The sequence below is a fragment of the Trichomonascus vanleenenianus genome, assembly GCF_965637985.1.
Source record: "Trichomonascus vanleenenianus strain CLIB 3782 genome assembly, contig: TRVA0_001S, whole genome shotgun sequence".
Taxonomy (NCBI): domain Eukaryota; kingdom Fungi; phylum Ascomycota; class Dipodascomycetes; order Dipodascales; family Trichomonascaceae; genus Blastobotrys; species Blastobotrys vanleenenianus.
The window spans coordinates 140,487-162,938 of record NW_027481886.1 but is presented as its reverse complement, the minus strand read 5'-3'; the positions used below and the strand labels follow the sequence as shown (position 1 = coordinate 162,938).

The 22,452-nt window shown below is 49.8% G+C and overlaps 15 protein-coding genes across 16 annotated transcripts; 7 read left to right on the top strand and 8 right to left on the bottom strand.

Annotated features, from left to right (window-relative positions):
* Positions 1–631: 631 nt before the first annotated feature.
* Positions 632–2,875, top strand: SWA2 (auxilin-like protein SWA2; the record flags this gene model as incomplete). Its single annotated transcript, XM_076681755.1, has 1 exon — positions 632–2,875. The coding sequence occupies one exon, from the start codon at positions 632–634 to the stop codon at positions 2,873–2,875; it is 2,244 nt and encodes a 747-aa protein (XP_076543712.1).
* Positions 2,876–3,053: 178 nt separating this feature from the next.
* On the bottom strand, positions 3,054–4,805 carry TFB1 (TFIIH/NER complex subunit TFB1; the record flags this gene model as incomplete). The annotated part of the gene is made up of 1 exon (XM_076681754.1): positions 3,054–4,805. The coding sequence occupies one exon, from the start codon at positions 4,803–4,805 to the stop codon at positions 3,054–3,056; it is 1,752 nt and encodes a 583-aa protein (XP_076543711.1).
* Positions 4,806–5,614: 809 nt separating this feature from the next.
* TRVA0_001S01948 (uncharacterized protein) lies at positions 5,615–5,962 on the bottom strand (the record flags this gene model as incomplete). Its single annotated transcript, XM_076681753.1, has 1 exon — positions 5,615–5,962. The coding sequence occupies one exon, from the start codon at positions 5,960–5,962 to the stop codon at positions 5,615–5,617; it is 348 nt and encodes a 115-aa protein (XP_076543710.1).
* Positions 5,963–6,451: 489 nt separating this feature from the next.
* On the bottom strand, positions 6,452–6,835 carry TRVA0_001S01926 (uncharacterized protein; the record flags this gene model as incomplete). The annotated part of the gene is made up of 1 exon (XM_076681752.1): positions 6,452–6,835. The coding sequence occupies one exon, from the start codon at positions 6,833–6,835 to the stop codon at positions 6,452–6,454; it is 384 nt and encodes a 127-aa protein (XP_076543709.1).
* Positions 6,836–7,369: 534 nt separating this feature from the next.
* Positions 7,370–7,753, bottom strand: TRVA0_001S01904 (uncharacterized protein; the record flags this gene model as incomplete). Its single annotated transcript, XM_076681751.1, has 1 exon — positions 7,370–7,753. One exon carries the CDS (start codon positions 7,751–7,753, stop codon positions 7,370–7,372), a length of 384 nt encoding a protein of 127 aa, XP_076543708.1.
* A 441-nt stretch (positions 7,754–8,194) lies between these two features.
* TRVA0_001S01882 (uncharacterized protein) lies at positions 8,195–8,716 on the bottom strand (the record flags this gene model as incomplete). The annotated part of the gene is made up of 1 exon (XM_076681750.1): positions 8,195–8,716. One exon carries the CDS (start codon positions 8,714–8,716, stop codon positions 8,195–8,197), a length of 522 nt encoding a protein of 173 aa, XP_076543707.1.
* Positions 8,717–9,089: 373 nt separating this feature from the next.
* Positions 9,090–9,599, bottom strand: TRVA0_001S01860 (uncharacterized protein; the record flags this gene model as incomplete). The annotated part of the gene is made up of 1 exon (XM_076681749.1): positions 9,090–9,599. One exon carries the CDS (start codon positions 9,597–9,599, stop codon positions 9,090–9,092), a length of 510 nt encoding a protein of 169 aa, XP_076543706.1.
* Positions 9,600–10,105: 506 nt separating this feature from the next.
* On the top strand, positions 10,106–11,755 carry SSZ1 (ribosome-associated complex protein SSZ1; the record flags this gene model as incomplete). The annotated part of the gene is made up of 1 exon (XM_076681748.1): positions 10,106–11,755. One exon carries the CDS (start codon positions 10,106–10,108, stop codon positions 11,753–11,755), a length of 1,650 nt encoding a protein of 549 aa, XP_076543705.1.
* Positions 11,756–12,651: 896 nt separating this feature from the next.
* TRVA0_001S01816 (uncharacterized protein) lies at positions 12,652–14,157 on the top strand (the record flags this gene model as incomplete). The annotated part of the gene is made up of 1 exon (XM_076681747.1): positions 12,652–14,157. One exon carries the CDS (start codon positions 12,652–12,654, stop codon positions 14,155–14,157), a length of 1,506 nt encoding a protein of 501 aa, XP_076543704.1.
* Positions 14,158–14,887: 730 nt separating this feature from the next.
* On the top strand, positions 14,888–15,967 carry POP2 (CCR4-NOT core DEDD family RNase subunit POP2; the record flags this gene model as incomplete). Its single annotated transcript, XM_076681746.1, has 1 exon — positions 14,888–15,967. One exon carries the CDS (start codon positions 14,888–14,890, stop codon positions 15,965–15,967), a length of 1,080 nt encoding a protein of 359 aa, XP_076543703.1.
* Positions 15,968–18,169: 2,202 nt separating this feature from the next.
* Positions 18,170–19,522, top strand: GIC2 (Gic2p; the record flags this gene model as incomplete). The annotated part of the gene is made up of 1 exon (XM_076681745.1): positions 18,170–19,522. The coding sequence occupies one exon, from the start codon at positions 18,170–18,172 to the stop codon at positions 19,520–19,522; it is 1,353 nt and encodes a 450-aa protein (XP_076543702.1).
* A 315-nt stretch (positions 19,523–19,837) lies between these two features.
* On the bottom strand, positions 19,838–20,063 carry TRVA0_001S01750 (uncharacterized protein; the record flags this gene model as incomplete). Of its 2 annotated transcripts, none has more annotated exons than XM_076681744.1 (2): positions 19,838–19,897; positions 19,953–20,063. In XM_076681744.1, the coding sequence occupies 2 exons, from the start codon at positions 20,061–20,063 to the stop codon at positions 19,838–19,840; spliced, it is 171 nt and encodes a 56-aa protein (XP_076543700.1). The 2 variants fall into 2 exon arrangements, with proteins under 2 accessions (XP_076543700.1, XP_076543701.1); XM_076681743.1 differs by having other exon boundaries at positions 19,884–19,901.
* Positions 20,064–20,739: 676 nt separating this feature from the next.
* Positions 20,740–21,210, top strand: SRB7 (Srb7p; the record flags this gene model as incomplete). Its single annotated transcript, XM_076681742.1, has 1 exon — positions 20,740–21,210. The coding sequence occupies one exon, from the start codon at positions 20,740–20,742 to the stop codon at positions 21,208–21,210; it is 471 nt and encodes a 156-aa protein (XP_076543699.1).
* A 373-nt stretch (positions 21,211–21,583) lies between these two features.
* Positions 21,584–22,076, bottom strand: TRVA0_001S01706 (uncharacterized protein; the record flags this gene model as incomplete). Its single annotated transcript, XM_076681741.1, has 2 exons — positions 21,584–22,015; positions 22,068–22,076. 2 exons carry the CDS (start codon positions 22,074–22,076, stop codon positions 21,584–21,586), a joined length of 441 nt encoding a protein of 146 aa, XP_076543698.1.
* Positions 22,077–22,158: 82 nt separating this feature from the next.
* TRVA0_001S01684 (uncharacterized protein) lies at positions 22,159–22,395 on the top strand (the record flags this gene model as incomplete). Its single annotated transcript, XM_076681740.1, has 1 exon — positions 22,159–22,395. One exon carries the CDS (start codon positions 22,159–22,161, stop codon positions 22,393–22,395), a length of 237 nt encoding a protein of 78 aa, XP_076543697.1.
* Between the last annotated feature and the right edge of the window lie 57 nt (positions 22,396–22,452).

The window sequence follows — 22,452 nt, the reverse complement described above, 5'->3', positions numbered from 1 at the left end:
AAATCCGTGACTTTATGCTTGGAGTCGAGGTTTCTTACATTAAGCTAGAGCACTATCTGTCTTTACACTCCATTACCTAGACAGATTGAGCTGGCAATAATCATCACTACCAAGTTCTGGACTCTGAGCTATAGCGCAGTCATACAGTTACTTTCCAATTGGGTAGCTTGAATTTAGCTAAGATACTGATATTTACCACAGCATTGTCCATTAAACTGATTTACGCTTATTTGAATTGGTAAGGTAAAAAAAACCACGTAGTATAGACAGCCTGAGGTTGGAGCTTGCCGTTTATTGTACCTGAGGTGTACCCCACAAAACGTCGTCAATACCAGCATAGGATCACTACAACAATATACTGAAGCCCTATATGAAATAATCAAACACGTACAACAGCTATTTACTCTATCAATACAATTCTCCAATTGTTAGGCAAAGTCTGAGAAAACCCCCAACATGCGTCGAACCTTAACGTATATCAAAAAAAAAAAAAAGTTGATGTCGTTGGTTTGCGCAGGCGTTTCATCAAAGTTCGGTGATGCGACCGGCTGGGTCTTTTGATCTGTCCACAACTGCCCACTAACCAACCCAACGGGACTCATCCGACAGAAAAAGGGCAGAGTTAGACGCAATGGACCCGTTTTCGGATCTGTTGAAGCCGTCCAGCACGACGAATAGCTCGAGAACAAGCACCCCGTTGAGTGGAGCGCGATCTCAGGGGAAGCCGGGCAATGACTCGTTTGCTGACCTGGCGTCTTTGGCCGGACTGGGCACGAACAAGACCAAGAGCCTCGCCCAAATGTCCCTCAAGGAGCGCGAAGAGTACGCTCGGCGGAACGGCTCTCAGTCGAGCAACCGGTCGCGAACAGGAACTCCCGTGGAGTCGTCCACGGTTAACAGCTGGAGCGGGCTCGATCTTCTTGGAGGGGGCATCAGTAACTCTGGCAGTACAACCGGAAGCACCCAGGGGACTGGAGCACAGCCTGGTGGGAACCCACAGGCGTCTGACAGCATTGACGACCTGTTTGATGTTTTCAACCGCCCTCCGGAGCCCAAGAAGGAGTCTCCACCTCCGAAATCTCCTTCCCCGGAGATCCCTGCTAAATTTGCCTCTCCCGAGCCAATTAACGAGCCAATTAATGAAGATAGACACTCTCCCAGGGAACCAGTAAAGCCCCGGGAGGATCCTCGGGATGAGCCAATTGCTGAGCTGGTAGACATGGGCTTTTCGGTGGAGCAGGCCAGACAAGCCTTAGCCAATACTGACAATGGGCTAGACGTTGCACAGGCCATTGATTTCATCATGCGCGAGGCCCACGAGAGGTCTCGTCCGGCCTCGAGGGGGAGTGAGCCGCCTTCTCGGGGGTCTTCTTCTTCTAAATTAGAGAACATCTCTACGCAGGACATTGGAAAGATGGCTCAGCAGTTCTCGGCGACCTTCATTTCTAAGGCAAATGTTTTCTGGAGTCAGGGACGGAAAAACGTAGCAAAGGCAATTGAGCAGTACCAATCAAGTCAGTCGCATAATGACGGTACTCCGGCGTGGATGAGGGACGCTGAGCGGTACAAGGCTGCCAGTTTTGAGCGGAGGAGACCTGCACATGAAGTCGCTACTGAAGAGGCAAGCGCTTTGGAGGCATCTCTGCCGCCAAAACCTCCTCGTAGAAGACCACAGGCCCCAATTGAGCGAGAATCGCCGCCTCCGGAATTTTCTAGACGTTCCGAGCCTCCAGCGATGCCTCAGAGACCTCAGAAACAGAGTTCCCGACCGTCAACTCCGAGCGGGCCATCTCCTCCAAGCGGACTGTCTACTCCAAGCGGGCGGTCTACTCCAAGTGGAATGTCTCGAGCCCAACAGTTTAAGATGAACAACGCTGATGGCGACATGCCTATGTACTCTTCGCGAAGACGAACCCCTGTATCTGCGCCCTCTACTCCCAGCCAGCGGCCTTCGACGCCCAAGCCCAAGAGGCAGCCGGTTCCAATTTCCTCGACGGCACTAGATATGGCCACTGCATCGCGGAACTCGGGCAATGATGCGTTCAAGACGGGTGACTACACCACTGCTGCTGAGCACTATGGACGAGCGCTGGAGTCTATCCCTCCGAAGCATCTGCTGCGTCCAGTTCTCCTTTCCAACCGGGCAGCGTGTCTTTACAAGCTTGGTGATGTTAAAGGAGCGTTGCGGGACGCAGATGAAGGCATTTTAATCATTGGATCCGGCATGGGCGACAATGAAGAGGTGGAGCCCGGTAAACCACTCAAGGAGATTTGGGTCAAGCTTATTGTTAAGCGAGCCGAGTCTTATGAACAGATGGAGAAGTTCAAGGAAAGTATAGAAGCGTGGACTCTGGCGATTAACAATGGCTACGCGAACAAGAACACTATGGACGCTAGACGAAGGTGCCAGGCACACCTTGATCCCACTCCAAAGAAGACGACTCCGGCTCCGTCTCGGCCAGCTTCTAGTGCCTCATCAAAGGGCCCCACGTCCAAGGCGGGTAAGGAGGCAGTAGACCGAATCCGGCAGGTTAATGAGCAAGCAGCCAAGTCAGAGACTGAAAAGTTTGTGTTGTACGACTCGGTGCAGACGAAAATTGATGCGTGGAGAAGAGGTAAGGAAGACAATCTACGGGGTCTTCTTGCTTCGCTTGATAACGTGCTCTGGCCTGAGATGCAATGGAAGACTGTGTCAATGGCTGACTTGGTGCTCCCCAAGAAGGTCAAGATTGCCTATATGAAGGCGGTGGCCAAGACCCACCCGGACAAGATCAGCGATAGTGCCACTACGGAGCAAAAGATGATTGCCAATGCGGTATTTATCACGCTCAACAGTGCATGGGATGGGTTCAAGTCGTCCAATGGCCTCTCTTAGTCTAATAGTTACTAACTCACTATTCACCTCTAACTATTATTGCATTTGATAATAAATTATTCTTCGTAACAGAATGGACGTATATGATAAAAGGCTCGTACCGGTATGATAATGCAGATTTTTCTGTAGCAAGTATATACACAGAATGGTATGTAATAGTATATCGTTCATCATATCATTAGGATCGTGGCGTAGAGTTTACGGTGGTGGTTGAATTTGCCAATGCCTCATTGTACTTGTCAAGAGCCGTCAGAATACTCGTACTAAGCGGCTGCAAAGAATGGCGTATCTTCTTCTTATCCTGCTCCGACTGCCCTTGCTGGACCACCGCATCGATTCGCTCCAAGCTCTTCTTCAAACTAGCGACAATCTTGGCCAGCGGCGCCGCCTGGCCAGGATCTCCAGACAAAAAGTGGCTCCAGAAATGCCGCAGAAATTCTATAGATGTGGCATGGGTCATTTGGATCTGATCTAATAAGCGTCTCTCACCACCCCAGTTTTCGTTATTATTGAGGTTCTGTGTGGCCTCTTTCGACCGTAGCCGGCGCGTTTGCACGATCTGGTCGTTAGCCGCGACAATAGCCGGCTTGTACGATGCTTCACCCACAACACTCAGGTCAATGACACCATGGGCATTCTGCCGCATCTCCTGGAGAAACGCCGCCGTGTCTAAAGTCTTTTTAAACTCGGAATCTCTGTCGCTCTCTTCAGTGAGCCGTTTCTGCTCTTTAATATGCAGTTCCACTGACTTTGCCGTCGTCTCGTTGTCTTTTAAATCAGAGAGACCCATTAATTCGTCTAGTTCCTCATCCTCCCGCTGTGGCTGGGTGTCCGCGGCCACAGGAGTACTATCTGCAGCGTTTTCATCTTCTTTGGCTGCAGTTGCTCTACGCTGGTCCATCTGAAGCATATGCTGCGACAGCAGGTTCATCGTCCGGATCTGTGACATGGTGTCGAGTCCCGAGAACCCTGGTCTCATTGTCATATCAGGCCGATTGCCCAGTTTTTCTGACGAATTCTCTTCATTGCCTTCAATGTCCAGGTACTGCGGAACGTACATGTCCTGCTCCTCTGCTTTGCGTTTCTTGGTCCCCAAAGTGTCCTCTTGGGTCAAATACTTGTCAAGAACTGCATCTGCCTTGTCATTGGGCCCGATTTTCTCACATCTTAGCTTTCTAAACAGCCGAGATTGAAAAAAACGCCCCCAAAAATCCTGCTCCGAGAGCCTGGGCACGTTCTCATTGTACGCCTGGCGCACAATAGGGTATTGCTCGAAGATATCATGGATTTTTTCCCTCGTTAGAGACACGTTGACTTCGTTATCTGTTCCAGTCGCCGGCTTGATAGTACTCAGCACATTGTACTTCCCTCGCTTCTGCGACAGAGTAAATGAGTAAGCACGCAACAGAGCAACTCTAGAGCCCCAGAATTCCGACGCTGACAGTCCTCCTTGGATGACTGCTTCCTGGAACGTTTTCATGAGCTCTTTATTCTCCTTAAGCAGTCCCTTTTGCAGCTCGTGATTAGCCAGCAATTTCTTGGCGTCAAGCGTATAAGTCACCGGCTGCTTAGCCTGGCCGTTTGGCGCGCCATTGGCAGTGGCAACAGAGCCATTGGCTGCCTCTTCCTTGCTGGATCGCTCTTTCTGTACAAGAGCCTGGAACGTGACTTTAGCGCTCTCCAGCAGATCTCGCGAGGTAAAAGAAAACATGTAGCTGGTTGGCTCCTCTCCGGTGTTCCCTAGGACAATAATTTTCAGCAGGATCTTGGCAGATGTCGCCGGGGTGGCTGTCATGGATTGGATCTTGGCTACGGCGAAGGAGACTGCCGGGGCGCTTTCGTTGGCGGCCTGCCATTGCACCAGCTTGTCGTTATCCGCGGTTTTTAGCGTCCCCGTGTTCTTCTTGTAAGTCGCTGGAGTCGTGAACATTGGTTATTGTCCCTGTCCTCCTCCTTCCACACAACCAGTTTGACCAATATTTGTGATATCGGTGATAGGTTGATGGCGATGTGTATTGCGTCTCCCAACTTTTCATATCTCCGACTGATATCTATCCGCACAGGAACTACCAGCTATCCCGGTACTATGCTATCTGGTATTGGTAAATATCGTTAATTCAATGTGCATATGCTGTTTGGTTGAAGGAATTGATTATTATTTTTTATTTGAAATGGTCGGTGCGGCTTATGAGGCTTGTGCGGCTCGTGCGGCTGAGCCACGGTACCTATAGAATGTGCGCTATATAAGCACGACTACTGATACCTCAATGATCAAGGACGAAGATTTAATCCAGGCTGTATAGCAAAATTGTTTGCACTTTAGCTAGCCTAATAGTAAAGCAATTGGCTGTGAATTGATGCCGTCTAAGTCTCTGCCTGTCTGGATTGTGCCTGGCGATTCATCCCAGCGGCATTCACTATTGTCTATAATTAATAAGAGGACAATTGTCCTGTCCACCTAGTGTATATGTGGGGACTGGTGTTCCGCTTTTTCTCTTTGAATATGGTTACTGTACAAATGATATCAATCAGGTCAGAATCCAATCAGCCAGTACTTTTCTTGATTTTTAAAATTAAATATAACGGTAACAGAATCTATAGCAAATAATTAACTTCTCATATCTCATGATAAACCTGCGACAAATAGCGATGTATCGGATAGCTCCTTAACTCTACCGGCGTAAGTCAAATAGCTTCATTAATACCTTTTTCTCCCACCTATTTCCTGGACTGGCCTGATCAGCTGGCCGGCTCCCCTCTGCTGAACTGGATTGGTTTACTGGGCGGGCAACGACTGGCAAGACCCCGTCCTGGTATCTCCTCTACACCAAGAGTGACGCCCGGGGGGAAATCTGGATGTTGGCTATGAGCCCACGCTGTAAGGCGTAACACTTCACCAACGTCGTTGACACCATTGGTCTCCTCCAGATACCTTTTCCTGATTTCTTCGGGCAGTTCCTCCAAGTGGCGCATAAATTCTGGATCATGAAACTCACTTGGATGGAGCAGATTAGCCCAGTTATCCCCATCATTTTCACTGGTCTCAGCACTCGGTCCCGATTGCTTGGTTTCCTCAGCTTTTTCCATTTTTGTAAAATCTGGGGAGAAAGAGAAATGGAAGAATTGGGGAGCTTTTATATTGGTTAACCCGAAATTTCATGATCAGCGTGATGGCTAATCCCGGTAACTCATTCGCTAATTGAAAGGAGAATGGTAGGGGGGGTACCTCTTTCTTACACGTCTAAGCCTGACTGGTAACTGTAGTATTCCCATTATTCGCTATTTACTATAAGCATGCCACGGGAGTTCAATTACCCTGTCTACGTAGCGTAATAGGGGGGCCACTCCCTTAATACCCCCCTTGGGGCTCTGCTTCTTATTACAGCGTCTTTGAAATGATTACTACAAAAAAACATGGCCAAAATCCAATCCGCCAGCTTTTTCCCTTATCATCACATTTAAATACAGGATATATGGTTAATAATAAACCTCCTATACATGGTAATACCGCGACTTAAACCTGCGGCAATTGAAATAGTGATGCTACGAACGGTATCTCAACTCTACCAGCACACATCATATATACCCCAATATTACCTTTTTCTTCTCCCCATTCTCTGGATTGGCCTGGTTTGCTGGATGGGGCTCGTCTATTTCGCGGAGAACTACGGCACGTCCCCGTCCAGGTATCTCCTCTATGTCAAGAGTGACGCCCTCGTCTTTAAGATCTGGATGTTGGCTAAGAGCCCATGCTGAAAGACGTACCGTTTCATTTATGTCGTTATCGTTGTGAACAATCTCCTCCAAATACCTTCGCTTGACGTCTTCAGGCAAGCCGTCGAGGTCGAGCCAATCGGGATCACACTTCCCATTCGGATTGAATAGGTCAACTCGGGGACCCTCTTTTTCACCGCTCTTGTTACTCGATCCCGATTCCTTAGATTCCTCGTTTTTCTCCATTGTTGCAAAAGCTAATTGAAAAGGAAGAGAAATGGAAGTATTGGGGTGCTTTATATTGGTTAATCCTCATTCGCGAAATGCGGGTAACCAGTATAACTCACTGGTCAGATAACTGAATGGAGAATGTAGGGGATGCCCCTCTCTTACATGTCTGAGCCTAACTAGCGGCTATGTGGAGCCCATGTACTATTTCCATCATTCACTACTATTGCCTATAACTAAGCAAACCACGGGAGCTCAATTATCCTATATCAGCCTGGTGCAGTTGGGGGGACCAGTCCCCCCAAACCCCCCTTGGGTCTCCGCTTCGCGGAGAGATTATCTTTTGAAATGGTGGTACTACAAAATGATATCAATAAGGCCAAAACCCAATCAGTCAGTGCTTTTCCTGATTGTTATCTCAATTAATTTTATCTCAATAAAATCTATGACAAATAAACTTCCCATATGTGCTACCGGTAATACAACCATTGCTACCCTTCTACTCCCACTCATCCTCTGATCTGCTGGCTGGGTCTCCTTTGCCGAATGGGCTTAGCCTGTTTCGTGGAGAACTAGTACACGACCGTGTCCGGGTATCTCCTCTAAGCGAAGAGCGTAGCCCGGTTTAAGTCGGGGAACGATTGTAAAACCCTGTCCTGGAATCTCCTCTACAACAAGAGTGAAGCCCGGTTGGAGTCTTGGATGATGGCTAAAAGCCCATGCGGTAAGGTGCATTTTTGCATTATAGTCAAGCGTGTTACCAGTTACCCCTTCCAGAAACCGTCTCCTGACGTCTTCAGGCAATGCGTTCCAGTCACGCAAATCTTCTTCATTAAGAGACTCATTTGGATCCCACTGATTAGCCCGGGTACCCGCCTCATTTTCACTGTCCCTAGCATTCGGTTCTGGCTGATTGGATTCCTCGTCTTTTTCCATTTTTGTAGACTCTAACTGCGGTGGAAGAGAAATAGAAAGAATTGTGGTGCTTTAATATTGGATAATCCTCATTCGCGAAATGAGGCTACCTAACTAGTGGAACATTACATATTAGCACTATTCACCACAGTCTATAATTACACAGAGCTAGGGGAGCTCAAATGCCCTGTCTACATAGCATAGTTGGAGGCACCAGTCCCCCGAACCCCCTCTGGGAATCCATTTCACGGAGAGACTTGTCTACGAAATGATTGGAAGCGTAGTCCAAAAAAATGATATTACTCAGTCCCAAAATCCCATCAATCAGTCTTTTTCCTGATTGCTGTATTATCTCAATTAAATATAACGGAATCTATAGCAAATAATAAACTTCCCATAACAATACAGCAATACTGCAACATAAACTCATAAAATTGGAATAGTGATGCATCGAACAGCTTCTCAACTCTGCCGGAGCGTATCATATACAACCATTATTACCTGTCTCTCCCTTACTAAACGGACGTAATCTGTTCGACGAGCAATGAGTGCAATACCGTTTCCTGCTACCTCCTCGACATGAAGAGTGACGTCTGGTTTAACTCCTGGATGATGACTAAGAGCCCATGCTGCAAGGCATAACAATTCACCAACGTCGATGGTATTATTTATGCCCTCCAGATACCGTCGGCTGACCTCTTCAGGCAATGCATCGAGAAAGCCCTGAACTTGTTCCCTCTTATTTGGATCGGGACCAAGAAACCCAAGTGGATCGACTACATTGGCCGCGGGCGCTTCATTTTCACTGCTCTCAACACTCGGTTCTGGTTGATTGGATTCCTCGTTTTTCTCCATTGTTGTTAAAACTTGCAGAGGAAGAGAGATGGAAAGAATTGGGATGCTTTTATATTGGTTAATCCTCATTTGCGAAATGATCTGCGTAATGGCTAGCCAGGTACACTCCCAGATAATAAAAAGTAGCATGATAGGGGATACCCTCTCTTACATATCTAAGCTTAACTAGTGGTTATGGAACCTGACATCTGTAGTATTCCCAATACTGTATTCACTATTGTCTATAAGCAAACCACGGGAGTTCAATTGCCCTGTCTAGCGAGTGTAATTGGGCGGGTAGAACCCTCCCCCTTCCCCCCAGGAGTCTGCTTCGCGGAGAGGTTACAGTATCTTATGAAATAATTACCGGTACTACAAAATTGATTTTAATCAGGCCAAAATCTAATCAATCAATCCTGATTATCATCACATTTGAATAAATCTTAAAATAATAAACTTCCTATATGTAATAACCGCAACATAAACCTGCGTCAATTGAAATAGTAGTACTACGAACAGCTTCTCAATTCCACTTACGCACATCATATAAAGCCATTACTACCTTTTTCTTTCCCTCGTCCTCTGGATTAGCCTGATCTCCTGGTTGGGTCTCCTCTGCTGGCTGGGTCTGATCTACTGGACGGGATTGGCCTGCTTCGTTGGCAACGACTGCAAGACCCTGTCCAGGTACCTCCTCTACATCAAGAGTGACGCCCGGCTTAAGTCTTGGATGATGACTAAGAGCCCATGTTGAAAGGCGTAGCAATTCACCCATGTCGTTACCCACAGCTTCCTCTAGATACCGTCGCCTGACATGTTCAGGCAATTCGTCGAGGGGGTTGGGCATTCCGGCAAAAAACTCACTTGGAGAGACCACTTTAACCCGGGTAATCGGATTTTCGCCGTTCTGGTTAGTCGGTCTGGTTTGCTTGGATTTCTTGTCTTTCGCCATTTTTGTAAAGCTGATTGTGAAGGGGAGGAGGGGGAAAGAAATGGAAAGAATTGGGGTGCTTTTATATTGGCTAATCCTCATTTGCGAAATGAGGGTCACCTAGCTAGTGGCTATGGCTAACGTATGATCACCTGCAGTATTCCTGAAAAAGATAAAACAAATCGTGCTTCTGCATTGAGTTCCATTGAAAAGTGAATTCTTACCAGGCATTGAATTGATATTTTATCTCTATACTAACTCCACTTGAGTCTATCACCAAGTTCTAGTGTATTCGAGGGCCAGCCCTCGAGCTCCCGTAGCTGGGGGCCAGCCCCCAGACCCCCGCTGCTATCCTCCGCGTGGCGGAGCCCCAGGGGGGTTTGGGGGGACTGGTCCCCCCAATTGTACAGGTAGACAGGATATCCGCTTAATCGCACTAGCGAATACATATGCCATAGGGTATGATAATGCGGCAGGCTAATCTAAGCGATAACGAAAATCACGGATCTCCGACAATTTTTTTTTCAGCGCACGGCTGTTGCACGCACAAAAATCGAAATTTTTCAAAACCTTCGTTTGCCAGGTTTGTCAGAGAAAAAGAGTACAAGATGAGCACCGTAATTGGCATTGCATTTGGCAATAGTTCGACCTCGATCGCTTACGAGAAGGATGGGCGAGTCGATGTTATCGCGAACCAGGACGGTGACCGAGCCATCCCGACCGCCATCTCCTACGTCGGCGTCGACGAGTACCACGGACAGCAGGCCAAGAACCAGCTGATCCGAAACGCTAAGAACACCGTCGTTTACTTCCGAGACTTCATCGGCGCTTCCTACGATAATGTTGACCCGACTTACAACCACGCTTCGGCCCACCCGGTCGAGAAGGACGGCAAGGCTGCTTTCAAGCTCACCAAGGGCGAGGAGGCTACTGAGGAAGTCCTTTCTATCGAGGAGATTGCCGTGCGACACCTGGACCGAATCCGGGAGTCTGCCGCTGATTTCATTGGTAAGCCAATTGATGGTGCTGTGATCGCCGTGCCTACTGACTTCTCCGAGGAGAAGCGTCAGGCTCTGGTCGAGGTTGCGGCCAAGGCCAACCTCAAGGTTAAGCAGGTGATTAACGAGCCAACTGCGGCTCTGCTTGCTCACGTCGCCCAGCGGGCAGGCGTTAGCCCCGAGGACAAGCTTTACGTTGTCGCCGACTTCGGTGGTACGCGATGCGACGGAGCCGTCATTGCTTGCCGAGGCGGCGTCTTCACGATCCTGGCTACTCTGCACGACTACGAGCTGGGTGGTGTTAAGCTGGATGAGGCTCTGAGCGAGTTCATTGCCAAGGACTTCGAGAAGCAGTTCAACATCGACCCACGAAAGGAGGCCCGTGCTGTCGCCAAGCTCATGGCCGAGTCTGAGGCTGCCCGAAAGACCCTTTCCAACACTACTACTGCCAACTTCGCCATTGAGTCGCTCGCTGGCGGTATGGACTACCACACTACTATCAACCGACTGCGATTCGAGCTTACTGGCCGGACTGTGTTCAACAAGATGACCGAATTTGTCCAGAACCTGGTTAAGAAGGCCGAATTGGATGTTCTTGATATCGACGAGGTTCTGCTGGCTGGTGGTGTCTCGTTCACTCCAAAGGTTGCTGCTTCCGTCAGCGCTCTGTTCGACGCTGACCGAACTGCCGTTATCGCTCCATCTACCGAGACCAAGGCGCTCAATCCAAACGAGCTGGTTGCTCGAGGCTGTGCCATCCAGGCTTCTCTTATTGGCGACTTTGAGGATGAGGAGATCAAGGAGTCTTTGCAGCCGGTCGTCACTGTTGCTCCACACACCACTGCTCCAATTGGTGTTGTGTGTGGTGACAGGCTCGAGCCGATCCTGGTGGACTACACTGCTGTGCCAATCCGGGCTACCAAGACTTTCCTGGCCGGCTCTGAGAATGTTCTCATTGCTGTGCACGAGGGCGTTTCCGAGATTGTCACCAAGACTCTGGAGAAGGCTCCAAAGGAGGAGAAGAAGGAGGACGATGACGAGTCTGACTGGTCTGATGATGAAGAAGACGAGGAAGTGCGAGAGAAGGTCATCAAGCCAGGCAAGAAGCTTGCTGAGCTTGGTCTCAAGGGTGTTACTGTCGGCTCTAAGATCGAGGTCAGCCTCAGCATAACCAAGGACCTCAAGCTCCAGGTGGCTGCTCGGGAAGTCAAGGCCGCCGGTGTTTCTGCCCGAGGCGTCACTGAGCCAGCCACTCTCTAACCAACTAAAAAAATAACGTGTTTATGGATTTACCGAGTAATATTTTTATGTATTTCATTTTCATTTGATAGAATAGATTACGATACTTGTGCTATTAGTCGACTATACCGTGACCTGCCATAACTTAGGTCTCCGCTGCTTCAACTGACTTGGGGGCCAGCCCCCAAACCCCCATAGCTCCGCTTCGCGGAGATTCTTGTAGCAATTAATGACCTCCGCGAACCGGAGCTCCAAGGAGGGTTTGGGGAATCCCCTCAAGTTCCCTAAAGAACAAACCATCGGAAAGTCAAAAAACAAACTGGAGTCAGGGATTCAATTGAATTTAATCATTATACCACTAAACTAAAGATACGATACCAAGAAGTCGATAGAAATAGAAAAGAAGCGGTTGACCTATAATGATCGGCCAACGTTCCGGCAGCTCTCTGAGACCTGCGTACTCATATCTGCTTACATGATTATCGCCGTAAGCATTTTTCAGCACAATAATGAAACACAGTGCCCCTCTCTCCTACCCCCTGGATTTGAATGCCCCTCGTAGATTAGCACATTTGAATTTGCTTCGTGGATTAATGAAGCAAATTTGGGTGAAATTGCAAATTCTTTAGGCAGACATATATTTAGAACGTACGTAACAATGTAAAACAAAGCTAAGACGGTTGACATCTGCATACGGACGAGCCGGACTTATGCACGCGGAACGCCAGTTGGTACCCGTAGGTAGGGCGAAGACGGAGGGGAGGGGGGGGGGGCGAGGGGTAGGAGAAAGATAGGGGGCAAGCGAGAAGAATATATTATCTTCACGATAGATAGAGAGGAAAAGCGCGGGGATGACTATAGACGACTTGCCACTGGAGCTTCTGTGCTTGATCATTAGCCATTTAAACGCAGAAGACATGAAGCAGGTCCAGGGGGTCAGCCGAACCCTGTGTTCGGCGGTGGTTGCCCAGCGATGGAAGTCTGTAACGATTGATCTCACGTTCAAGAAGACTAAGCGTGTCCCGTCGTACTTCGAGCGCCACGAAGGCGAAGATCTGTTTGGTAACGACCAAACCCGAGCCCACGATAGCACAGCCGCTAAGGGGTTCAAGTTCCACATCGCCAAAGCGGCTGATTTCGTCAAGTTCTGCAAGGCCGTACATGGCAAGGAGTTTGATGCTATGTTCCAGCATACTCGTGAGCTCACTCTCACGATGCCTATGTACACATCGGGAGCTCTGGACAAGGTCGACGCCAAGGCATCTCCTCGCGGCCTAACTCAGAAAGCCCTCATGTGGTGGTTAATCAAGCGCATCCCGACCGAGTTCCCCAGACTAGCTCGTGTCAACATCAGTGCTATGTATTGGACTGCATATCCGGAAAGAGACCATTCGCTATACAATGAGCTGGTCGGGTCGCTACCACCGCATGTCACGCAGAATATCATTGTGAACAGTTCAGAAACGAGTCTCTCCATGATTGGCGAAGGCTTGAGGCGTGAAATTGCGTCACCAGCGTATTCAAAAGATGGAAATCTACGGTTCCTGCGAATTGTCATACATCATCAGCATTGGCACAGAGAAATCAACGGCGACGCTGATGAGGCACTAGATATTCTGACTGGCATGGGGGAGCTCCCGGAGTCTCTTGAGCGGCTCGACATTGTCTCTCCTGAGGCGCATATCCTGGACATTGACTACAATTACACGGGAGCTGAGGGTCAGTTGACTAAACTGGTGTCGCGTCTGCCGAACCTCAAGTCGCTGGCTTTTTTCCGGGTGCTATTCCGTCCATCTCAAGAGCCATGGGGCCTTCCTCCGACAGTTACTAACCTGGCACTCACCGATATTACTGAACTGAGCGGTTGCTACCCCAATGTGACTAGTTTGCGGTGCTATGGCCAGATAAAGGATGATAACCCCAATTATAAGAAGCTTGGCGGGGTGTTCCCCAACTTGGAAAGCTTATATCTAGATACAGTCGAGAAAGACGGGCTCAAGGTTCTGCAAGACGTGCCGGCGTCGCTCAAGACTCTGCGAGTCATGTACGCTAAGGGTGTCCATTGGAAGCTGATACAGTCGGTGAAGCACATCCCCAATCTTATCATTGATAATCCAGCTGGGGCCGACCTTTCGCCCAAAGCTGTCAAGGTTGGGGCCAAATCGATGGAGGCTACTTATGAGTCGCTTACCCTGGCGATGAAGAAGATAGAAGCTCGCCATGAGCCTATGATTGAGCAGCTTTCGCAAATGACCAAGCGGCTGTATCTCAGTTACCAGAGTGTCGTGTCGGAGTCCTTTAAGGAACGCATGACACCTGCTAAAATTGGCCTGTGTTGCAATCTTTTGGATACCATTGCTGAACGGGGCGGACAGAACTACTGGACCAAGACACTGCCCAAGGACTTTTACGAATTTTCCTAACTCATCACACACACACACACACACACAAGCTGTGGACTTCACAAACCGTGGACCTCACAAAGAGTGGAGATCTTCGATGGAAATGCTTATGATCAATTGCCAGTACGAAATTGTGAGTAAGCTCAATTCTGGCAAAGTTGCTGGCAGTTAATGACTAGACAAACAGTTAGACTAACAATTGGCTCGGTATATCTTCTACGATATATCATTATATCCAGAGCTCTGTATTTTTATCAAGTCTAGTCAAGTGTTTTTTTTTTTGCCTAATGTATGAATCATATAGACTAATTATTGCCGTTGGTAGTACTTCGGGCCAAGATTTGGTTCACACTTTACAGCAATTCCCATCTGTATGGCTTATCCGAATTAAAATGTCTCTATCACTACTGTTATCTCGTGTATATGTCGTTTAGAAGAGTACAATTGACTCAATGAGCTTGCGATGTCCTACGAAGAAATTTCCCTCTACCTAGAACCCTCCGCGAAGCGGAGCTACGGGGGTTCGGGGGCTGGCCCCCGAGTATACTGGATTACATTTATTACACTACTTTGTATCCCCCCGTATACCGCTAGGAGTTATCGTACCAGCGAGGAGGTGGACGGCGGAGCGAACTTCAAATTTCAACTCCGACCACCCAACCCACCACACACGACAAGCATAGACATGAGAGCGAACCTCCCTCCGTCAGGCGCGCGGATGAGCACACAGGGCCCACCGCCGCCGCCTCCAATGATGCAGCAGGCCCAGCAGGCCCAGTTCGGGGTCCCCCAGGGCTACGTCCAGCCGCAACAGATGGCATACCCCCGCCAACCACCTCAGAGCATGGGCTACCAAGGGTACAACGTTCAAATGCCAATGGCGCCCCATTTCGCTATGATGAACCCCGTGGTGGCGATGCAGCAGCCACAGCCAGCCCAGGAGACGGTGCGCAACGTGTGGCGGTGGAACCTCGAGGAGCAATTGGCCGTGATGCGCGACCTCGTGCTGCGGTTCAACTACATATCGGTGGACTGCAAGTTCCCTGGCATCGTGGCAAGGCCGATAGGCACGTTCCGCACGACCTCTGAGTACCACTACCAGACGCTGCGATCCAACGTAGACATTCTGTCCGTGATCCAGATCGGGATCACTTTGTCCGACGAGAACGGGAACCGCCCCGTGCCGTCGACATGGCAGTTCAACTTCCGGTTCAGTGCGAACGAGGACATGTGTTCGAGTGACGGTGTCGAGCTGCTGCGCCAGAGCGGTATCAACTTTGCCAAGCATGAAACGGAGGGGATCGACCCTTTTGCGTTTGGCGAGCTGCTCATCTCAAGCGGACTCGTGCTTAACCCTGACGTCAATTGGGTCACCTTCCACAGTGGATACGATCTCGGGTACCTGCTCTCGATTATGCTGAACAAGGAGGTCCCCGTTGAGGAGAGCGGGTTCCTGCGCACGCTGTGCAAGTACTTCCCGTCAATGTACGACGTCAAGTACATTGCGCGGTCGAACGCGCTGCTCCGAAACCCCCAGAAGAGCTCACTGCTCGACGCAGCTGAGGAATTGAGCATCACGCTGTCGCCGGGGCTCAGAGGCAACAATGGGCTCAACCAGGCCGGCCCAGACTCGATCCTGTCGGACTCGGTGTTCCACCGCCTCAAGAAACAGATGGCCGACATGTCGCAGTACAATGGCCGCCTGTTCGGTCTTGGCGACTCATTAGGCGATGATTCCAAGGAGGACGACCGCTCCAAGCAGTTTGGCTCCGCCTCCTCCGCTAACGCCGCCTCCGTGTTCCAGTTTGGCAAGATGGGCGGCGGACCTTAATCTATATTTACCGCCCTGGATTCCCTCGAGGGCTGGCCCTCGAATACACACTTACGCACTTTCTTATCTAGTGTAATTGGGGGGACCAGTCCCCCCAAACCCCCCTGGGGCTCCGCTTCGCGGAGATTAGCCAACTACCCAGGCACTCGGTTGTTTAACAAACTCCCTGTTCTGTAACAAACTCTAGTTTAGACTGTGTAACAAACTCCCAACTTCCGTTACGAGCTCTAGTAACAACAGGTAGCAGCAACTCTCGCAACTCAACACTTTGCGTTCCTCTGCCCTAAGCCTGCTCTCGTCGGTATTGGGGGACCAGTCCCCCAAACCCCCTGTGGCTCCGCTTCGCGGAGGATAGCACTATCAATTATTGGTTGAAACAAAGCGGGAGCTACGGGAGCTCAATGGCCCTCGACTACAGTTGGAAATGGCCATGTAACCAACCCCCAGTTTTGTAGCAATGTAACCGCTGTGACAGCCTGTAACAAAGTCTTGTTACGACAGCCACACAGCAGAGTTTGCCCTCGAAGACTACATTATTCTACCAACAGAATTAATTAGGGAATCTCTGCTTTGCAGGAGCTCAAAGGCTAGCCCTCGAAGACACTTTAAACACTACCAAGAGGTGTAATTGGAGCATATCCCCCCTGAGGCTCCGCTTCGCGGATCTGGTTGATAAGACGGGGGTTTGGGGGCAGAGCCCCCAACTACGGGAGCTCGAGGGCTGCCCCTCGAAGACATCACCAAGAGGTGTAAATTGGGGGGACGAACCCCCCTGGGGCTCCGCTCCGCGGAGGGGGCGGTTGGAGAGATATGAAACGCACTATTCACGTGTAGTAGATTTTTAAGGGCCGGTTGGCAACGGTGTTGCAGTGCGTTTAATCTAACTGCAGACATCTACGAAGAAAGCCGTGTATGCGACTCCCGCATGGCGCAGTCCAGAGAGCCATTAGGAGTCTGCGGGTCCCTCCAGTGTACTTGCTAAGTTAGGTACGCTAGGTACGCTTGTGACAGGGTTGTGTGGAGAGGAGGGAGCGATGAGAGGAGCTCGGCTCGTGAGGTACTGTTCATATGCGATTTTGTCCGTATTCGGGATATTATACGATTAGACAGGCCGATCAGTACTAGCTGTCGGTCCCTGGTATATCACGGTGCTACGCTGTATGTGGATCCCACTAACGACTCCACTTAGATGCATGCGGCCCTCCTATGATGAGCAGATGCACTCCTGGCTGATAATGGGGGGCCAGTATAACGGGCGGACCTATAATGGCGCGGACCTATAATACCTTGGGCGGACCTAACTAATTAGTACCCGGAGTGGCTGGTTAGGTCCGTAGACCATAAAAACCATTCGAACGGTTCGCCAACCCGCCCGTTGGTGCCACGCTATGGCCAGTATACGCGTGCGTATGGTTCAGTTGGAGTCTGTGCTCAGACAGTTTTATGGATACATGATGCATGTGCAACCGAAAAAAGGAGGATGGTACCAACCGACTCCGTACTGGCAGAGCTGTTGAAAAAAAAATATAGAAAAAAAGCCAGGTCGAGGCACATATATCAATTGCATGGCGTCCAGTGCATTTTTCTCCTTTGGAAATATATTAAGGAGCCAGGAGAGCCCTGTGCATTATATACTGCGAACGGTACTGTACAGTGGACCACCCACCACCCCCTGGATTTACCTGCCATCCCATATATCCGTACTGGACCAAACGGCAACACGCCAAAGCGAGGGTGAAAAAACGCGCTACCAGCTTGTAACAGACGTAACGCAGGTCGCGGGTGGACGCAATTGGATGTGCTGTATATATAAATATGTCCGACATCCAACGCTCGAGGTCCTTTCGCAACTCGCTTAAGTCATTCAGGCACAGTCACTCGGGCTCTATTAGCTCTATCTCCTCGACCACTAACGAAAAAGCAGCACGGACCAGCGTCTCTACCAGTATCATCTCGGCGCCCGTGCTCAATTCGGATATCACCCCGGTCATCTATAGACGCGACAGCCCCAAAGAATCGAACCGTCGCAGCCAGGTCATTGTAGAAGAGGAGGAGTGCTTCCCCCAGAACCAAGCATACCAACCCCAGCACCAAACCCCGTATTACCCCCAGCACCAGAGCCGCATGAGTAATAGTAGTAGGATCCCACCCCTTCAGGGTCACAACCAGCGGGTCATTTCGTCCAGGGCATCCACCCCTAGCATGCGACCATCTCCAAATGTGTCGCCTCAGCTGGCCCAGCCAATTGCATTCCCCATGACGCGAAAGGCGTCCACTTCCAAACTCCAGCCCGCCATGTCTACGACTCGAAGCTCCCTGCTTCACGCTCCCCCGATGCGAGACGTGTGGTTAGATGACGATGGAGACGACTCTTCCTCAGTAGCCATGTCCTCAGATGACTCCGATTGCGAGGACTCCAAGCAGGCCAACGCAATTCGCAAGCTCAAACAGAAAAGGAAGCTGCTTCGGCGGTTTGGGTCCAAGAGCGAGCGAAAAGGACCCACCCACCACCAGTCGACGATGTCTATCTCCGAGCCAATCTCTTCTCAGCCCATTGTTGAGCTCAAGCACACCCCCTCGCGAAGCTCCATGATCGCACCCCAGCGGTCTACTAGCTACGCAGGAAACACCCACACGCGATCGAGCTCGGCTACCAGCCGCATCATGAGCTTCATTGGCAGCAATCGTAGCGACAAGGACTCGAAACAACCGCTCAAATCCAAGATTTCGGCACCCACGAACTTCGTTCACCACAAGCACGTAGACGTGGACTATCTCAGGGGCAGCAGTAGCGACAATAGGGCACTGCGGGCAGCGACCCTCCAAGGCATTGTCGGTACATCGTCCTCCGCATCATCTGCTAACACTAAATCGCGACCGACTTCGTGCCTTTCTTCCTCGTCTTCTTCCATCTCGATCCCCCAGGCCGTGTCATCACGCCAGCCAAACTCCACCCCCAAAATGGGCGGCCACCGCCACGAGGACTCCATCGCGTCCGTGGCGACAACAACGAATGCTTCAACAATTTCCCACGCTGCTTCGACCCCCATGACCTCAGCAGCGCCTTCTCCCTCGAATCTTTCGCTTCGATGTGCGTCTCCCACTAACCTCACTCCACCGCCTATCGTAGGCGCTATCGACAGGAAGCCCTCCGTCGAGAGCTTTGGCTCGTGGAATGCGACGCCCAACTCGGAGTTCTTCGAGCAGCAAAACTGGCTCCTCAGCTCTACGCCAGATGACGCGCTGGAACATCGCTACAGCCACGCGAATCCCTACAGCTGCTACTACCACCAGTCGCCAAAGCTGGCGACCGCCATTACTACCAACAAGACTAACAATGGCACGATCTCGCGGCGGCCAGAAAATTACCAACCACAGCGAAGCTCGATGCTTCTGCCCTCGCCGAAGCTGCCTGTCACGACAATGGCTGTCCCGTCTGTCACCCAGTCGTCTCCGCGCACCAACGAGGGTCTAGGCATTGGGCCGCTTCCAGAAAACTCTTCCAAGATCCTCTACGAGGAGAAGCAGGACGAGGACGGGTTCCAATGGTTCTAACCCTTTTGTATTTATATAACGACCGTTCATGAACTGTTTTTTTTCTTTCTATTCAACTAATCTTCTCTACTTTCAATTGAACTTTCCACCACTCAAATGGACTAGTCTTTTGTACCATTCAATTAAACATGAGGGGCCAGCCCCTCAAACTCCCCATGGCTCCGCTTCGCGGAGGATACTTTTAGGCCGTAAAGAGCTCTGGTTGCCCAACTGTTTCAATTGATTAATTGTTACAGTTTTGTTATGTCGCAACGGTTACAGATATTTCCCGAGATACCTACACTTCAACTATCAACTACATCATAGTCCCATCTATCAGATCGTCGCGTCTTCAGCGCTATCAATCTGTTTCTCGTATCTATCAATCGAACGCTTCTAACTATGGATGTTAATGCCAATTGGACGGTTCTACCAATTGAAAACGCCTTACAATGAAACTCGCCCTGGTGCAATGATAAGCCAACCTGCTTCCAAGGAGAAGGCCCTCCTTCCAAAGGATCTGCAGGGCTGCATGTACTGTACTGTTGTAACAGGCGCACATACAACTTACGTACAGCACTACAGTTTGGAAAATCGTGTTGTAAGTGGGTAGTTGACCGTACGATTAATACATGACATTCACATCAATCGTGCATCAAACGCTGGCACATCAATAGTGCATTTGGTGCAAAAAAAGCATCAAACGCTGGTCATCAATCGCGCATTTCGTGCAAAAATAGAGTAGGCGTTATTCTGTAGCTTCGCCTCGGGCATAATGCAGGAAACGGTGCACTCTAAGTGATGACGCGATCCCCATCCCCCTGAGCACGCGGTATGCACCAATGACCCCCCAGGAGGTGATCAGTTACAGCTACAATAAGGGGGTACGACCAGCGGCTCTCGGATATCTCCTGATTGCCGCTTCTCCTATATGATTGTACTACACTTTGGTCGTATGGGCTGATCTCGTATGTGGGATATGCGACTATTAAGCTACATGGTGGTGTAGTACCTATAGGGTAGAAACACTATGATAGGGGGCACCTAAACAGACGGGTGACAATCAATTGCATTAAAAGCTATGGGATACAATCTATACTAAGCTGTTGGATACTTAGACTATACCTCTTGGGGTATATTCAAAGGTGATAGATTGAAGTGGTGGTATGTGAATGATGGAAGGTGAATGGGGAAGGTGAACGGCGACGGACGACCGAACCTCCCATCTCACCACCAAAATGTCGGCCATCCCGCCTGGATTCGAAAAGAAGATAGATATAGATCCGGAGGCAGATAGACTGACACAGCTCCAGACTTGTTTGGACCAGCTAGTGGTGCAGTTCTACTCCTCACTGAATTATATTAATCACAACCATGACTTTGTGTCGGTCGAGGGCGAGCCCAAGGCCACTGATACAAACGTAGAAAGTAAAGACCCCGAGGAGTTCAAGCGGTCGCTCAAAGAGCTGGCCAAGGACGTCATTTTGAAGACGCAGCAGGTCGAGCACTTGGTTGACTCCCTTCCGGGAGTCGACTCCACGGAGCAGGATCAGCTGAAAAAGCTCCAGGAGCTTGAACAGGGGCTGAGAGAGTTGGAAAAAGAGCACCAGGACGCGTTGAAGGAAAAAGAGAGGCTCCTGGATAGATGCGACGAGCTGATTCTACAGGTCGCCCGGGAAAAGGTTGAAATCGACCGAGAACCGATGTGATCTTTTATTTATTCCTCCATTACTATAATTCTATCTTATCTGCCTGGCCTTGACAATATTTCCTGGCCCAATTGATCCATTGATCCAGAGTCGGAACCTGACAACTTTTTTGGGGGATGGATCATTGATGAAAACGACTTTTAACGAAATGTATCGATAATATTCAATTAAAGTAATGTCCTATTGTAGTCCATTCCCCCTTTTTTTTAATATTTGGATTACCTACTTCGTCGCATTTCATTACTAGCCGATATGACAAGCCCCATCCAGGCGGGGTAGCCTGTCTCTTAACAAGATACATGATAAGTATCACAATCAGCAAATGAATATAACAACTTAATTCGTGGTGTGATATGCAATGATTGAGTAAATGCTATGGATCATTAGTAGAACTGTCACCCTCCTTATCTGATTCAGGGTTACCAAGGTTATTGGACGATTCCTGGCTATCATTTTTGTGTTCATTCTTGGCTGGTTCACGGCTATCAGTAACAGGTTTGGATGGGGACGGATTAACCTTGCCGACCTTAGACTCTAAGCTCCTGACTTGTTCCAGAATGCCAACCAGTTCGATCATACCCTCCAAAGCCTGCTTAAACTCCCTCTGGGAGTCTTTCAATGCTTGCGGGGTCAATATCCCAAACATCTTTATGGGATCAGGGTGTTCATCTTTGGTGGTGACGAGTCGGACCCCCTCTCCGTGAGGCTCCACTTTCGCGATCGCCTTGATCCGCTCATCATATAGGTCTCTGCCGTATCGGACGCCTGTTTTCGCGTAGTTTGCTCTTGCCAGATCAAGAAAACCCTAGTGCCCAGCAATGAGTTAGGTGATAGATCATATATAGGGGCTCACTTACCGTCTTCATGTGCCTGGACACCATCTCCTGGGTCTCTTTATATTTATCCAGTGCATTCAAATAGCTAATAATATTTTCATCATCGTCCATTATGCCAAAGAATACTGCTCCGAGCAAGTCTGGTGGTCGTGAGGAGGACCTTCACGCGACTCCGACGACTCAGCCCATCCACTCCACCGCGGCGCAGAACGACTCGCTTGAGCCGCTGTCGCCTATTCGCGATGTGATGCACAACGACCCAGATATTGAGCAGGTCGATAGCACACTTACTTTGCACGAGGATGAGGAGAGCGACGCCTCCGCATCGCTTATCCTCCTCTCTGACTAGCCCTACAATTCAGCAAGGCCTAGTCATTCAGTAGCGCCCAGGGGGGAGACAAAATAA